Source organism: Pteropus vampyrus, unplaced genomic scaffold (genome assembly GCF_000151845.1).
Source record: "Pteropus vampyrus isolate Shadow unplaced genomic scaffold, Pvam_2.0 Scaffold126, whole genome shotgun sequence".
Lineage (NCBI taxonomy): Eukaryota > Metazoa > Chordata > Mammalia > Chiroptera > Pteropodidae > Pteropus > Pteropus vampyrus.
Window position 1 is genome coordinate 491,870 of NW_011888907.1, and position 16,721 is coordinate 508,590.

Genomic DNA, 16,721 nt, shown 5'->3' on the forward strand with positions numbered 1-16,721 from the left:
GTTTAATATGCTATCCATTCTTTTGTTAACTTCTTGAGATGGATGTTGATATTTCACCTTTCTTCTTTTCTAATATATGCATTTAAGGCTATACATTTTCCTCTAAACATGGCTTTAGATGCATCCCTCACTTTTTGTTTCCAAGTTTAAATTATTTTGTGTTTAAGCTGATTTTACAAAATGTCAAATGTACAAAATGTAAACTAAATTTATAACTTAATTTGTTTAAGTAAATTGCCTTCAAAATACATTGCAGCTAAGATATGTATAAGATTTTACATGCATTTGAAAGAAATCACACAGAAGCAGCTGCTTTTTCAATAAACTTGGCCAGTGTCACATTTCTTTTGGTCAGTCTACCACAGTCATTAAAGGTGAGAATTACCTGGGCCTTGCTGTACACACTGAACTATTCTGGTGATGTTCATCTGCTCTGCTTGTAGGGCAACAAAAGACATAAAGCCAAATGCCAGATTAAAATTTCTGAAGAACTCTTTATAGATGGCATCTCTCTAATTTAATTCCAACTATCCTGCTGCTTTAAGATCAAGTATAACATGGCTCTTCTTCTCTGCTGTCAATCAGCGAGCATCTGCTAACATGGCACGAGGTTTGGGCTCCAGTACTGAGCCCAGGGCTGCCTGGTGCACTCACTGTCTGCCCTCAAATTTTAATATATACTACTTTTTATTTTCATTCAGTTTAAAATATTTTCAAATTTTCATTGTGATTTGTTATTTGACCCACAGGTCATTAAGTATATTTTAAAATCTCCTAAAATATGGGGATATTCCAGTTACATTTTTGTTATTGATATATTTCTTAACTGCATAGTCATTATGATTTTAATCTTTGACAGCTGAAACCTGCTGTCAGGGACATGGTCAGTTTTAGTAAATGTTCATGTGGTTTGAAAAGAAGGTGTATTCAGCATTGTTGGATGCGGTGTTCTCTATACGTCTGTTAGGTCAAGTTCATTAATTGTGTTGTTCTGATTTCTACAGCCTTCCAAATTTGGTTTGTCTGCTATTCCATCCATTACTGAGAGATATTTGTTAAATTCTCCCACTATCATTGTGGATATTTCTATTTCTAATTGTACTTCCTTTAATTTTTGTTTTATATATTATAAATCCATGTTACTAATTGTATACAATTTATTTATTTGTTTGTTTATTTATGTTTATGGTGTCATTGGTTAACAAAATCCAGTAAGTTTCAACTGTACATTTTAACAGTAAGGCATACATATATTTACACTGTGTGCGCACCTCCCATAGTTAGATCCCTTTCTGTCACCACATATTTGACCCCTTTTACCCTGTCTCCTTCTCCCCTCCCCCCAGCATACAATTAATTGCATAAAATTGTTACACTCTATTTTTGTTTTAAGTCTACTTCATGGAATACTAATCTATCTACAACAGCTTTTCTTTGTTTAGTGTTTGCATTATATGTTTATTCCTTTTCCTCTTGCTTTTAAACTTTCTGTATCTTCATGCTTTAGATCTGTCCCTTATAAAACACCATAAAGTTTTCTTTTAAATCCTACCCGACAACCTTTTATCTATTTATATTTAATGAAATTGCTGATATAGTTATTGTCATAATTTATTCTATTTGTCCTACTGCTATCTGTAGTTTCTCTCTTCTTGGCTTCTTCCAGGTTATTTTTTATTGTTCCATTTTTCTGTAACTCAAAAGTCATATACTAAAAAACAAACAAATCTCTTTTCTTACAGGTTACTCTGGAGATTACAACATGCATCTATTATTTATCAAAGTATGTTAACAGTCATTTTTTCCCTTTTCCCAGATAACAGACGTCCCTCACACAATTTAACCATATTTATCCCACTGACAACTATTATTGTCATATATTTTTATTCTGTCTTTTAAATCCAATAAAACATTATTGTTTAATAAAGTCTACATTCATTTGATATACTCACATATTTTCTATTTTTACTCATAATGTTTTAAGAGAAGGATATCTGAAAAATGCTTATTTCTTCATAATTCTTAAAGGGCATTTCTGCTAGATATAGTATTCTAAGATGTCAGTTGTTATCTTTCAGTGCTTTGAATATGTTATTATATTGTTTCCTGCTTCTATTGTTTCCATTAAGAATCTATGTCAGTTTAATTGTTCTCTTTTGATAGTAATCTCTTTTTTCTGGCAGCTTACAGAAATTTTTGTCTTTCATTTGAAGTACTTTTATTATGATGTGCTTGCCTAGGTGTTTTTTTCTTTGTATTCATTCTGCTTTGATTTACAGGGCTTCTTGATCTGTGGCTTAATATCTTTCTAGTTTTTTTAAAAAATTTGTTCATTATCTCTTTGAATATTGGTTCTACCTCCTTCTCTCTCTCTTCTCTGGGACTCAAAAACACAGCAGTAAGCCTATTCGCTGTATCCTGTTTTTGGTATTTTACTTTTTCTTTTCATGACTTATTCTGCGTTTTTTCTTTTATCTTCTGGTTGGTTTGTCCTCTGTTTAGCTTTATTAAATCTGCTGTTAATTCATCTGTCAAGTTTTTTAAATTTGTTATTTTGTTTTTTGTTCCTAGAATTTTCTTTTGGTGTTTTATCAACTTTGTTACATCCCCTTTTATAACGCAGTTATTTGCCAAAATTTTCAATCTAGTCTTTTGTATTCTTGAACACAGTGAACATTGTTTTGTTTTTTAGCACAATTATTTTAAAGTTTGGTCTGATAAAGCCAATGTCTGGAGAACGTGGGGGTCTACTTTTTTTTTTTTTTTCAGTTTCCGCTGGTTCGCATTCATGTCATTATATCCCTTGTATAACCAGTTATTTTTTTGGTCATGAGCCACATGTTACACTTGAAAGACTGTAGTAATGAAAGGTCTTACATGATGTTATCTTAGTCTAGAAAGGTTTCATTTTGCCAGGTGCCTGGAACTACCTTATTTAAATTTCAGGGGCTGAAATGATTTGAAGGTTCTAGCTCCAGTTCGCCTTTACTCTTACCTAGATGCAACCTTTGGGTGTCCCAAAGCAATAAGCAGAAGCTGAATGGCACTCGTGTCATCCTTGGCAACCTTGAATCCCAATTATTGAGCTTCTATTAAAAGGGCTGCTCAACCTCTTAGTCCCCTCTTTCGAAATTCATAAATGTCTTTAGGAAAGAAATGGTCCCAAACATTGGTCTTACCGTTCTAGATTCATGCATTTTTCCATATCTTAACTTGGTAATTCTTTATTTCTCAGTAGCTTTCTGAATGCCTTTAAAGCAAGTTTTAAAAATAGTTTGTCTAGATTTTTCTCGTTGTCTAAAGAGTCGAGGTTGATTTAAACTATCTAGTCTGGCATTACTAAAATAGGAATCCTTAGTTTATGCCATTTAAATAAAACCAAAATTGCATTGTGGTGTTAGTGTGGTTTCAGGAAGAAATGGAATTAGAAGTATGTTCACTTTACAACCTTAACCTACAAGGTTAATCTTCGTTTCCTTTCAAAAACAAAATTTTAGCATATATTAGCTTACATCCACATTTTATAAAAAATGAGAATGAGAAGATTCTATCCATTTACTTTTGTATCTAACAGAATATCTAATAGATTTTCCATATCAGCACCAATACCTCTGCTTCATTCTTTTTTTCTTTTTTAGTAGTTGCACTTTATATCATTCAATTTAATTCAACAAATATTTATCTACTATGTATGCTCATTGCACTATACTTGTTGGTTTTACGGCTATACTGGTGAGCAAAAACCATTTTGTCCCAGGATTCAGGGAGTTTATAGTTGAGTGGGAGTAAAATATACTAATCTTACAATAATATAAACAAATGTAAAACTGCAACTGTATCAAAGGCTAAGGAGAAGCAGCACCATTGATATGAGAGAGCATAACAGAAGTACTAGATCTGATCAACGAGGTCAGAAATGTTTTCCATGAGGAGGTTATGATAAGCTGAACAGGAGCTAATAACTAGGAGAGAAAGGGAGAAAGGGGTCTTGCATAAAGGAAATAACATTCTATGTAGAGTATCTGTCATACGGATATACCATAATTGATTTACCCAGCTCTCCACTAAGGGACACTTAGATTGTTTTGGACCTTTTGCTGCTACAGATGACACTTCAAAAGATATTCCCATTACACAATTTTTGGCTTAATTCTGTAAGCATTTCCTTATGATAATCAAGAACACTTTCTTAAAAAAAGAATCCTTTCTTAATACATACAATGGAGTTCACAATAATTTCCATTTTGACTTAGATATGAATATAAATTTTATTAGATCTATTTCTTCTATATTTCATCTCCTCATAATTTAAATTCTTTATTTTAATTTTTACCTGCACATATTGCTCAAGAAGAACTGTTTCCTTGCAGTGAGCTTCCATCCCACACATAAAGGTACCCACAAGCCATCTACTCTGCACCTTCAATGTGGAATCTGAAGCTTAAGCATGTGGATGACCATCCTCTATATTCTCAAAGTAAGCTAGGCTTTCTCCAGTATGCAGACAGTTTATCCTAACAGTTGAGTGAATCACCTTAGCCCAGAGCTTGGAGAGAATGAAACAGTCAGAGGTTTGTACTCAGGGGCCACCATCTTCTCAGAATCTTCTGAATTCTCAAATAAGTTAAGACCTACCTTTAAAACCAAACCTTCCACAACACACTAGGAAAAAAATACTCGGCTCTATATGCAACAAAACGTTACTATATTAAGATCCCTCACAGGCCAGTAAGAGGAAAAACAAACAAATGAACACACACATAACCCAACAGAAAAATGGGCAAAAGGTATGAATTGACAAGTCACAAAAGAGAAACAAATTTAGTCAATAAACACAAGCAAAAATGCACATTAGTCATCATAAAAATACTAATTAAAATTAAAAAACACCACACTATTAAAATTATAATAAACAGTATTGAAGAGAACACTCTAAACTATGTATTACATATGCAAAATGTACACTGGTACGGCCTTTCTAAAGGTTATCTGAACCCGATTTAAAATTCTAAGTACCAGTTGACACAGATATTTACTTTCTAGAAATTTATCCTATGGAAATAATCAAGAAAATGTCATTCTTCATTTCCTAATACTGTTTTCCTTTCTTTTATACTATATATCAACATCTGATTTACATTATTGTTTGTCTTCTATTGCTTTCCTTTCTTTTATACTATATATTGACATCTGATTTACATTATTGTTTGTCTTCCCTCCACTAGAATATAAGCTTATTGAGAGCAAGAATCTAAACATAAACAGCACTTAGCGCATATCAGGCATGTAATAAATATTGGTTGTTGACAGAATGTGCAAAGATTTTTCTGTAAGAATGTTTAAAACTCTGGGTTTAAAAAAAAAGTTGGAAAAAAATCCAACATCCAATAGCCAGGGATTGCTTAAAACAAAGAATAATCAAAATGGACAACTATTTAACCATTAAAAATTAGTCAACAAAAAAAAGTAAATGTCCTGATACTATCTATCATATGACCTCATTTTTGTTAAAAAGAAAAACGCAGACAAAAATATATGCAAAGATTAAGATAGCTAACACAGTACGTAACACCCAGATGTTATCAGTGGATATCTATGAGATGACAGGATGATGGGTGACTTTTTTTTTCTTATTTATGGTTTCCTGTATTTTTCACTTTTTTTCCATTGAACACAATTCTTTTTTAATACGAAAAAACAATTATTCAAAACAAAGTCAAACCAAACCCAAAACTTCCTCATTTCTATTTCAAGTGAGGAAAAGGCAAGTTTACCTTCAATTTCGTCTTCGGAAATCAATTCGTCATCAGAGCATATGTTGAGAATGTTAACCAGCATCTCTGTGACTATATAATAAAACAAAATAGCCCCAAATTTATACAGTTAATAAGGTACTTTCTCCAAAATGATGTGGATATCTAAATAAACATACTTGTTAAATAAACCGATAAAAATGACTTGTCATTATGCTACTTAGAGTAGTTATAGGGTGGCATTAAATGTAGACCTTCAGGTTTACATAGAATTTAGGGAGATTACTTGTTTTAGTAAAAACTGGAGTCTTTGAAGATTCTATTTGCATAATTACTTGATTTCATTAGACTTCAGTGCTCCAGAGCTGCTTCTCACTAATATGCACATGAAAAGATTTCCTCCCATTTTACAAAGAAGTAAAACCACTGGGCCTATGTCCAACAGGCTTATTTTATATTTGTATAGCTTATTTGTATAGGTGCACAAATAAAATTCTAAAGACAATATTTCCTGTTTAAATCTCTTTATCGCTCAAGAAATCACTGGAGGAAAGGAACAGTGACAACGTTATTTTAGCATCTTGATCACAGTAGGACAGCTACTTTAAGTTGATATTTTTAGGACAAAAAAATATAATTGACTATAATTATAATTTAAAAACCAATTATGTGCCATTTAAAATCTTCATTAAAAAAAAACAACCAAAAAAAAATTAGAAAACATTTCTGATAACTTTAATGAAACACTGAACCATCAGGGGCTCATGCAAATACTAAAGTGTGCTCAGTAACTAGTTAAGACAACTGATGGTCTCTTACCTTTTTCCCCAACAAAAGGCAAAGACCATGTGAAAACATCCATAAAGTTTGGAAGCCAGTAGGGGTGTGGAGAACAGTTAAACTGCCTGATATTCATGACATTGTTTTCATACTTTAACACAGCAGCTAAAAAGGAAAAAAGCAAGAAAATCTGGCACAGAGGAACACGACATGGCAACTAGTCTGCTTTGCACAGCTGCATAACTACTACACAGAATTCAGGAACTTACTTTCCACTTATAAATTCAGGACTGGGTATTTATTTAAGGGCATATGGAAAATCTTAAAGCATTTTACAAATAGTTCATTCTTTTAAGAATTATCCCAAGGAACAAAGTTACCTGAAAAGCTCTAAAATTTCAAAGGATCACTACACAGTAATTACCTATAGAAATCTCAGGTTCCGCCTGAAAGAAATTTCTCATAATTTCCTTTTATATGACAAATAGTTACAATTACAACTTTCCTTTTAGGGCAAACATTTCTCACTAAATGGACACACTCCGTTTTGCTAGTTGTTAGCCAGAGCCAAAGATTTTAAAAACTCTCTGATGTTTATAACATAGCAGTTATCTACAGATGATAAATTTGGAGCAATATACAATGAGGCTCAAAAGGAGATTAAATCACCGCTGCATACAATGTAGTAAATAAAAAAATGCCCATCTCTCCTATATATATGTTGAATATTAACCAATTCATAAATTTGCACACACACTTTGGTACCAAACTGATTTTCTTTATATTTGAAAAGTTTTAATATCTAATTCCTTAGTCTTCACCACCAGTAATGCCATGTTGTTTGCATTATCCTCTTAATTATTCTTACTATGATCATAAATAGAATAGGGTTTAACAGCTCTCTAGAAATGACAAGTATGGGGTCATCTTCCGGTTCCTATTTCTTTCTTTATTATAGAATGGTCTAGTGTTCCCAAACTTTAAATCACTGAATGTCTAAAACATATACCGTAGTTTATAAAGGAAATATATGAAAATAGGATCCCTGGCTCTTAAAAACCTAACACTGACTATAATGTACATGTCCCATTATTTTCATGTATATGCATTTTATTTAAGTTAGATGAATATAGAATTATTCAATAATTCCTTCAATCTACACAGGAAAAAGGTGGGAGGTGAGTCTTAACAGTGGATGATTAGAAATGAGAGCTTAAAAACCGTTTTTGGGTATCTTCCCAGGGGACACAAAAAAATAAGAATAGAAATCTTTAAAAATCATGACTTCAGGGTCTTTCATATACCCAGCGGAACTAAGAAATACCTGTTGGTACCAAAAAGTCTAAGGAATATTCAAGAAAGAAAAGCGACAGTAGAAGAGAAGGAAAGGTTGACAGAGCCGCCTTTTTCAAGAAAGAGGTACTTGTACGGGGAGTAACTGAGAACCGGAGATTATTTCAGGTGCCACATTTTCTGTCATTTTCCTAAAACATGCTTGAGAAACAACCAAGGAAAATAAGATTGTTTCAAGATGAAGTTACTAATTATGTCAGAGCCGACAGAAAACTCGGAGAGAATGGACTGTGACTTTAAAAGTTTACTACAGGGATAATCAACAACAAAACGAGATTAGAATGGAGCAAAAAGTGAGCTGGCAGTTAGTAAAGTGATTGTTGATTAAGGTGACGTGTTTCAGCTTAGCACACTGACAAATCCACTGGGCAATCAATATTTTTAATAGTAAGGTTAAAAAAGAGAGCGAGAAGGGATAGTCATCACAAGTATAAGGGCTAGAGCCGCTAAGTGTCCTTGAGGAAGTCTAACAACACGAATAGTGCAAACCATTCACAGGAGAGGCAACAAGAACAAAACTAAGTCTCCACTATATTGGGAATAGTAGGAAAAGGAAAGAAGAAAGAACAGAGTTAGGGAGAAGCAGAGCATGGTAGAACAGCTAAGACTCAGAAAAGAATGACAAGAAGCAAAAAGAAAACATAAGGCTGAGAGAGAACTTAAGTCAAAGAAATGCTTTTTTAAAATGGACAGCAAGTCAGTGAAGGACACACTGAGATGACCGATCCGAATTAGATTTAAACGAGATGTGGCATTCCACGGCTTACTTTTACACAGAGTAATAGTAAGTATATTGTGAATCTCTTTTAAACTTCTCTATCCAACTGCATATACAAGGTATGACTATAAAGTAATGAGACGTACGAAACCACCAACTACAAACACACCAGACCTTATATATCAGATGAGTGTGGTCCCGTGATCTAATCACACCAGGTGCCATTACAGTAAAATGGGACAGTATTACAGCAATTTATAGTTTGACTGGTGATTTTAATATTCATTTTTATTATTCCAACTTATCTTCAACAACCCTATATGTATGACAGGTATTTTAAGGATAAACTGAGGCTCAGGGAAGTCAAGTAGGACTTCTGACTCCTGGCTTAGAACCCTTTTCGGTACACCTTGCTGCCTTACTGTGTATTTAATTCAAAGATGCTGCCATTACTCAAAACATTTTTGGAACTCCTCTTTCGGAATTGCCTCCAGAGCCATTTTATAAGCAACACAAGGAAAACCAGTCTCATTACCTTATAATCATACCTTGTTTCTGAACCTAAATGGTATCGTCTAGTTTGATCACTCACCTTATTCAACAGTCTTGACTCCGAATGACTTTTGGCAGTTCCAAAAATCAAATCCACCCTCAAAGGACGAAGATTTCTCATCACTGAGGATAATAGCAAAAGAATGTGCCGCAGACTCTGAAGGCAATGCCAAAAGAGGAGTGTTCCAGAAATGTTCTGAACAATGGCAGCATTGTTGGAATACGTGTACAGCCTCCCAAGGAATTACTTTAAAGGGACAATACTCACTTGGGTATATACGTTCTGGCATGTTTGTTTAAAAGTTCTATTATTTTATAGTCATACTTTATAAACAACAAAATAGTTACAGAGGCATGAAGTTTTGGTGGACCACTGCCCTGATACAAAACTTATGAACTATGTATCATAAAAGTTAAGAAAGGACTTTTAATAGGATGAAGTCTTAGAAGTAGAATTTCTGCACTGAAAGGCATCTGTATATCTAATTCTCTTTTGCTGTTTGCGAAACTGAAATTCAAAGAGATTATATGACTTACCTAAAGTCACACTATTAGTTTCTGGCAGGGCTTGGAGTAAAATGAAGAGTTTGACTTTTTGTATAGTATTCATTCTACTTATACTACTCCTCAAGAAGAACAAAGATAGCTTAATAATTCACACACATTAAAATACTAAATGATGGCATTTTATTGAGGTACTGTTATAAATTCAATTCACCAAAACTGATACTTGATAACTGTTCTAACTTAAACCTGAAAAAATTTATTCTTCTTACATATATTAAAAAATACATATATACATATATGTTTAAACTACAGCTCACATTTACTCACAAATCCAAACTTAAATATTGCTGGATTCCTTTACCTTTATTGTTATAGACATCTAGGTAATTGGGGGCAGAGAAAATTGTAATGAGTGATGGAAAGCCTGTTGTTTGGCTCTTCCTGTACATTCGATACCTGGAAGAGAGAGGACAGCCCGTCTGTCTTGATATTAAAGGCAAAAACTCTGCAGTGATATTTGGTACAGCTTTAATATAACTTACCCAGCATCTTGGGCTTCATGGGCTCTGATTATTGATAACAAATTATTATTCTGCAAAAATTCACAAACTGCAGGGTAACTGAAAAAGAAAATCAGAAAACATAAATCCAGAATTAAAACAGTTAGTTTTTAAGAGGAGGAAGGGGATAAATCAGGATAACATGAGTTGATTCTGTTTCAAAATGATAAGTTTTACGTACCACTGAACTTTTATTACTAGCTTAGCAATCATCATTCTGTCTTCCCACTTTACTAACATACCTCATTCCAGATCAAATATGCAGATAACAGACAAACCTAGGACAGAAAGAGAGCTCTCCACCTTTTAAATTTGTTTGTTTTAACCCACAACAATAGTAACACAACACCCAAACGTTCCTTAGTCTCTCGATATAAAAAAAGGAAAATGGAAGTGTGTGTGTGTGCTCGTGCATGCACACACATGTGTGGTAGGTGCCAGAAACTAAACATGCAAATTTTTAAATTGTCAAACTGTTAGGAAAATTAAAGAACCTACTTATAGCTTCACAGGTAATATCAACACCAAGATGATATCATACAGGAATCTTTCAGGAGTAAATGCAAATATTATACCCAACCTCATTCTAATGAAAGGTATGATGTCTGCATCTACTCCTGACATAATTCTTTTAGTCCTATGGCCTTTCTGAATGAGAAATACCTGATAAGAAGAACTGGAGAATATAAAATTATCTTGGAATGAGCCAAGTATTAATTATTTAGTTTATGTTTAAATCTTTGTTTCTTATTGTGCTCATTAAAAAAACTAACTTTTAAAAGAGGTATAAAATTCAAAGATACAAAAGAGGATACAGTGAAATGGCTCTCTCCTTCCTATCGCTATCTTCCAGCTACCCTGGAAACAACCAATGTCTGTTTCTCGGAGTACCCTTTTAAAGACACTCTATTTAACTTCAAGCAATTCACACACACACACACACGCGCGCGCACACACACATGTACATCTCAACTTTTAAGAGTATTATCAGATGGTACGCATAGCTCTGTAGTATGTCTTTTTTTCACTTTACATTAGTGATTATTCCATATTAGTATATAAAGGGTTTCTTTTCCTTTTTCACTTAAAAAAAAAAAAACAAAAAAACGAACAGCCTCATTGCATTGTCTGATACAGTCCATTGCCAGGATGTATCACAATTTACTTAGTCTTCTACTGAACATTCAGGTTGTTTTAAATTTTTTTATCATAAATAACGTAGCAATGAATAATTTTGTTACATACATTATGCAATGTATAGTGATTCTTGTTATTTGCAGCACCTATGTTCTATAAAGTTGCTGTAAAAACTGAAAAACTGAGTGAATGTGGAACCACCACTCCTAGAAGAAATACAGGGTTAGGGTCCTGTGAGGCCCTGGTCACAACATTTTATCAACTGATCAATATATAACCTTGGTTAATGTGTGTTTCTGAATAAAAACACTTTATTTAATATATATCGTTGATTCATTAACATGGAATTCGTGGCCAACAATGCCATAACTCATTCCTGAACAAAGCTTCTATAACACACATATTTTCTCTGTAAGGCACACCACAGCCTTCCTGCATGCAGGAACACTAGATAGCACTTCAGCAATATGCCCGGAGCCATTTTAAACAGTAAAATCGACCAAAAAATGTGAAAAATGTTATACAAAATAGACCACAGAAAGAGTACCTGCTTACAGTATGAGAGCTGAAGCAAGAGGTAGAGCCACTCCTTCCACTTCTGCTGGAAACACATGTAGAGTGACTCAGATTTTTTGTCACTCTGTATGTATGCATGCCCATGAATGACCATGAAAATGCTATGAGTATCGGTTTGGGGTTACAAATAAGTCTTAGCAAGTAGGCAAATCTGCAAACTAGAATTTGTGAATAACGAAGATAAACCACATAGCCACAGGATTACGATTTAATAGTAGAACTTCTAGATCAAAGGCCATGGGCAATAACTCAGAGAGAGTGCCAACTTGACCTCCACAGAAATTGTACCAATTTATATTGTGCTAACAATAAAGGGTTACGCTCTTTAAGCAATGTGAAGAGAAGTAAAGTTTAAATGCTTTCACTATATCAGTCACTGCTAACGGCAGAAAGGAATGAAAAAAGGTTGCTCGAAGAATGTTAAAACTATGCTAAAACTGAGGCTCCTTACTTTTTATATGTGGCTTCCATTTAATGAATGCATTTATCTTAGGCAATTAACAGATTTTTAGGGGACTAAATACATGTATTTATTGTCATAATAAAATATTAAGGTTAAAAAATTTAGACTTTGGACTTTCCTGTATCTCCCTATTTTTGAGTGGTGAAGCACAATGAAAGCTTACGCATGAGATTTAAAACAACAGCCAACTTCCTGGAAACGTCCTGAGCTCAGGTCACCATGTCCCGGTCTTTTTATATCTTTGCCTGTATCAGTGGTTCCGAAAGCTGGAGAGCTTTTTTAAAAACAACAGGGTTCCCCATCTCAGATCTACCGAATCAGAATGTCTAGGGGAAGAGCCAAGAAATCTTTATTTTTTAAAAAAGTCTATAATGATGTTTGGGAACAAATAATCTAGATTGCTGAAAATCAGAAAACAACACTGAAACAATGCAAGATGTTCTGTTCAGTCAGGTTGGGTATGCTACACTTATTGGGCATAAATCCTAATAAAATATGAAAACAAAGAAACAAGAGTTTTCTGCCTTCTATTAATCAAAAAATTAAACAAAAGTCCCGACGCCACACAAATTCAAGATATAAATACTTAAAAATAATTTGATAAACTATATTGCCATTTCCTTTCCCAACTCTATAATTCTAAAGGTTAGCTTACCTGTAAAAATAAGAGCACCCTCGGACAGTGTTGTGGGTATAGTGCTCCAAGGTCTTTTCATTGCCATAATCTTCTGAGGGGTCGGACCAAAGCAGGTCACACACTGGCCCAAAGGCTGGAGGTTCTTTAAACCTGTCTAACTAGAAGACAAGCAAAAGCCAAAAGAAAAAAAAATCATGAAAGCGAAAGTGCTTTTGAAAACTGGTATGGGTCAAAAACAAACAAACAAACAACCCTGCCACCCACCAGAATGTACTGGGAGAGAAAGCAATAAGTCCCCAAAATATTTTTCTGAAAGAAAATGAACATTTGACAAATTTAGGTACACAAATTCTATGATTTTTTGGTAATAATTTTTAAATAAATAGCCCTGCCTTTTTTGGTAATAATTTTTAAATAAATAGCCCTGCCTTTTTTGGTAATGAGTTTTAAATAAATATCCCTGCCATCCAACCATTCTGTAGAAAAAGGACCCCCTTACATCCTAATCTTAAAAGCAGTACATACTCATTTAATTCAAATATGAAATCAACCACTATGGAGATACTGTTTAGAAAGACTATAAAATAAAGTTCATTCAATTGCCTAGGGGAGCCAAAGTTACCAGGAGAGCAGGAAGGGTTTTACAGTGTTTCTGTTCGCTGTTTACCTCATTCCAATGGAGAGTTCTTTATTTAAAGCATGCTAGTCTTATTTTGTAAAGGGCTTTCATCCTTTCCACTCTATGCAGTGGAGGCATTTCAATATAAGTTATTAACTTAAGCCTCTAGTCACTGCTGCTTTGGTTAAAAACGAAGAAAAAACAAGTAACTAGAAGAGCTGAGTGCCAAGAAGAGGACTTCTACTAAGCAAAATTGATTAATACAATTGATTTAGAATTGTAAAATTCAAGACTTACTTATGTAAATGAGAAATGTTGGTTATTTAAAAGACCATAAGGCAAGGGGAAAAGGCAGGGCACACAGATACACCTTTTACCCTGAGGACAGTAATCAGTTTTATAAATCTCTAGTTTCAGGACCTATAGGACAGAGGTAAGATATACAAAGATAGAGGAGCAAAGACGGTAATGTAGAACAAAATAAGTAATGTAGAACAAAAGACTGGTCTTTTTTCAATCGGGAAGATACAGAATCCTAGAAGAAATAATCACCAACCAGGCAAGTGTAGCAATTAAACTCTATCACCTAAAATGTCAAAGCCCATGAATTTCAGAGTTGGGATAGTCCTCAGACCGTCCATTCCTACTTCCTCATTTCAGAGAAGAAACTGTGATCATCAGGTTAAGTGATTTGGTTAAGGTTACATAATTAATGGCAAGACCAGGATTTAGAACCCTGGTTTCCTTCCTTAAACCTTCTCACATGATTTAAAGTTTCAGGAATATACTCAAAAATGTTATGTTTCTATAGTTAGTAAAAGCACAGATTTCATTAAAAATTACAGAAATGTTAAAATGTTAACAGGGATTATCTCCCAATAATGAAATCACAAGTGATTTCCATTTTCTTACTTCTGATTATCTGTATTTAGAATTTTTCAGCAATAAAGACGTATTAGTTGACAGCAAAAAAAAAAATATATATATGTGTATATATATATATATATATATATATATATATATATATATATATATGTATACACACCTCATGAGACTAATGAAAGATTACTTACTTTCCTAATGTCATCTAAACAAGTAATTTCAGGTGACATCCCTCCATGTACACACAGAAACTGCTGATTTAAGAGGGCAGCAAGAGGAAGACAGTCAAATGTATCCATACACGCATCATACACCTGCTCAGAATATTTGATTCGACCTATCAAAAAAAAAAAAAAAAACAGTCAAAAGAAGAAAAGCTAAAATTTATCATATAGGAAAACGGATATAGGCCAGAAGATTATGAAGCTACTTCAAAGCCATTTATTTCGGGCAAATTTGAAAACACAATCATGTTTGTAAAGATATTTTTGAAAAGTTGTGGCTGAAGAGTAAACACAACCTCTCTCCTTCTCTAAAGACAGGGATGACCTTGGATTAACTTTCTAGCTCTGTTGCCCTGGAAACCCGATAAGGTGACTGTCAGCTGTGTTATTAGGCAATGTTGCTTATGCATGCTGCTTATAGTAAAAGTTACACAACCATCTGGCAGTAAGCTATAGCTTTGGGCTTCTCTGAGTGCAGTGACTCGCAAAGTATGTCCCCGTGGGACCCTATAAGCTATGCCAAGAAAGTTTTTACAAGAGATACGGGTACTTGTAACGCATGCGGCTTCCAAGCCAGGGTGGCTCCCTAACCTGCCCAGTGCGGATATTTTTCCTTGCACCTAAACCGTGACTTGGAGGGGATGGGAGAAATGGAGGTGAGCGGCAGCAAATCTGTGAGGACTACTCCACTGGAAATGGATGCCTGGTGCAGCCCTTCCAGAAACATCTCCTAAGTAGGTGGAGGCCACGGAGAGTGCATGGTACTCTGAATATTTTGTTGGGTCTAAAAAGACCCCTTGGGAGTGCTGAAGATATGTAAATGGAAACTGGAGTTTTCAGTCATCGATAAAATGTCAATAATCTTTTTGCTCATGACTTTTAAGGTCTATAAGCAAATTATATCTTGGATCTATTTTATGTAAAAACGTTCATCTTAATGAAATGTATTTTGATGTGGTTGTCATGTTGGGGCTACAGAACAAGGAAATACTCCAGTGGGCAGAGGGTGGGGTCTCCACAGTTACCAAGAAAGAACAGCTCATGAAATAATAGGTGGAAAACTGAAAAATGGCTTCGTTTAAAGAGAAAGCAATGGTTTCTTCTTCCTTGGCCTTGGATTTCAAAAAGTCAAGCCGTGCTTGGAGGGACACATCAGTAGAGAAGGCCAGAAGTCGTACAGGCATGCAGCCCTGCAGAACTATGAGCTCCTTCTCCTCTTCCAAGATTCTGTGAAGATGAGACAGAACCTACAGGGCTAGAGAACAAAGCTATAGCAAGTGAGTCAGCTTATCTGGTTGGTAATTATTTGTGTTTATTTCCTTCTTGTGATCTCCAAGCTTTCGGAAGACATGTTTAAGTATCAGAGCCTGGTTTTGACAAGGCTTTGGGGAATGAAGTGAAGGGTAATGGGTCCAGATTTGGGCAGAGTGCAGTACATGAGTGGCAGGAATGAGTGGGGACAGAGCCCTCAAGGGAAGGTGTAAACCAGTGGGCCACATTTGAGGTTACAGGCTTTCCTTGAATGTGAAGATCCTCTCTACTGCCAATTCTGGGTGATCAGGGTTTGAAGGCATTAAGGGGGTCTGCGGGTGTCTTTGGAAACTTTCAGAGCATTCTGCGTTCCTATGACAGCAGTTAAGATCATCAATTTTACAACATATGCTGACTCAACTATGATAGCCCAGTTAACAAGAGCCATGTTTTATGCATCTTTGTATCTCCTTATAATTATATCCCTATATTCTGCTTTGTATTTGAACACTATAAATTTTGGCTATTTCAAAAGTAGACCTAGCATTGGCCATAAAGGCTATGGAAGAAAAAAATCAAACAAAAAAAACCTTTCATTCCTGGCTAGTGATTGACTTTTTCTCCTTAAAATCCTTGGAGCCGGAACTTTCTGTTGTCCCTGTCAATAAGGAGTTCTTCTGTAACAGTCCTAAGGTTGCATATAGGCAGG

At 34.6% G+C, this 16,721-nt stretch overlaps 1 protein-coding gene across 2 annotated transcripts in view; it reads right to left on the reverse strand.

Moving 5' to 3' along the window:
- PPP3CC (protein phosphatase 3 catalytic subunit gamma) overlaps nucleotides 1–16,721 on the reverse strand; it is a 78,129-nt gene that overhangs the window by 14,344 nt on the left and 47,064 nt on the right. For both annotated transcript variants that reach the window (XM_011366657.2, XM_011366655.2), the window contains exons 6-11: nucleotides 14,729–14,874; nucleotides 13,055–13,194; nucleotides 10,206–10,283; nucleotides 10,025–10,119; nucleotides 6,573–6,698; nucleotides 5,775–5,846 (exon numbers count right to left, since the gene is read on the reverse strand). In XM_011366657.2, coding sequence (XP_011364959.1) covers nucleotides 5,775–5,846; nucleotides 6,573–6,698; nucleotides 10,025–10,119; nucleotides 10,206–10,283; nucleotides 13,055–13,194; nucleotides 14,729–14,874 — 657 coding nt within the window. The remainder of the gene's footprint in view (nucleotides 1–5,774; nucleotides 5,847–6,572; nucleotides 6,699–10,024; nucleotides 10,120–10,205; nucleotides 10,284–13,054; nucleotides 13,195–14,728; nucleotides 14,875–16,721) is intronic.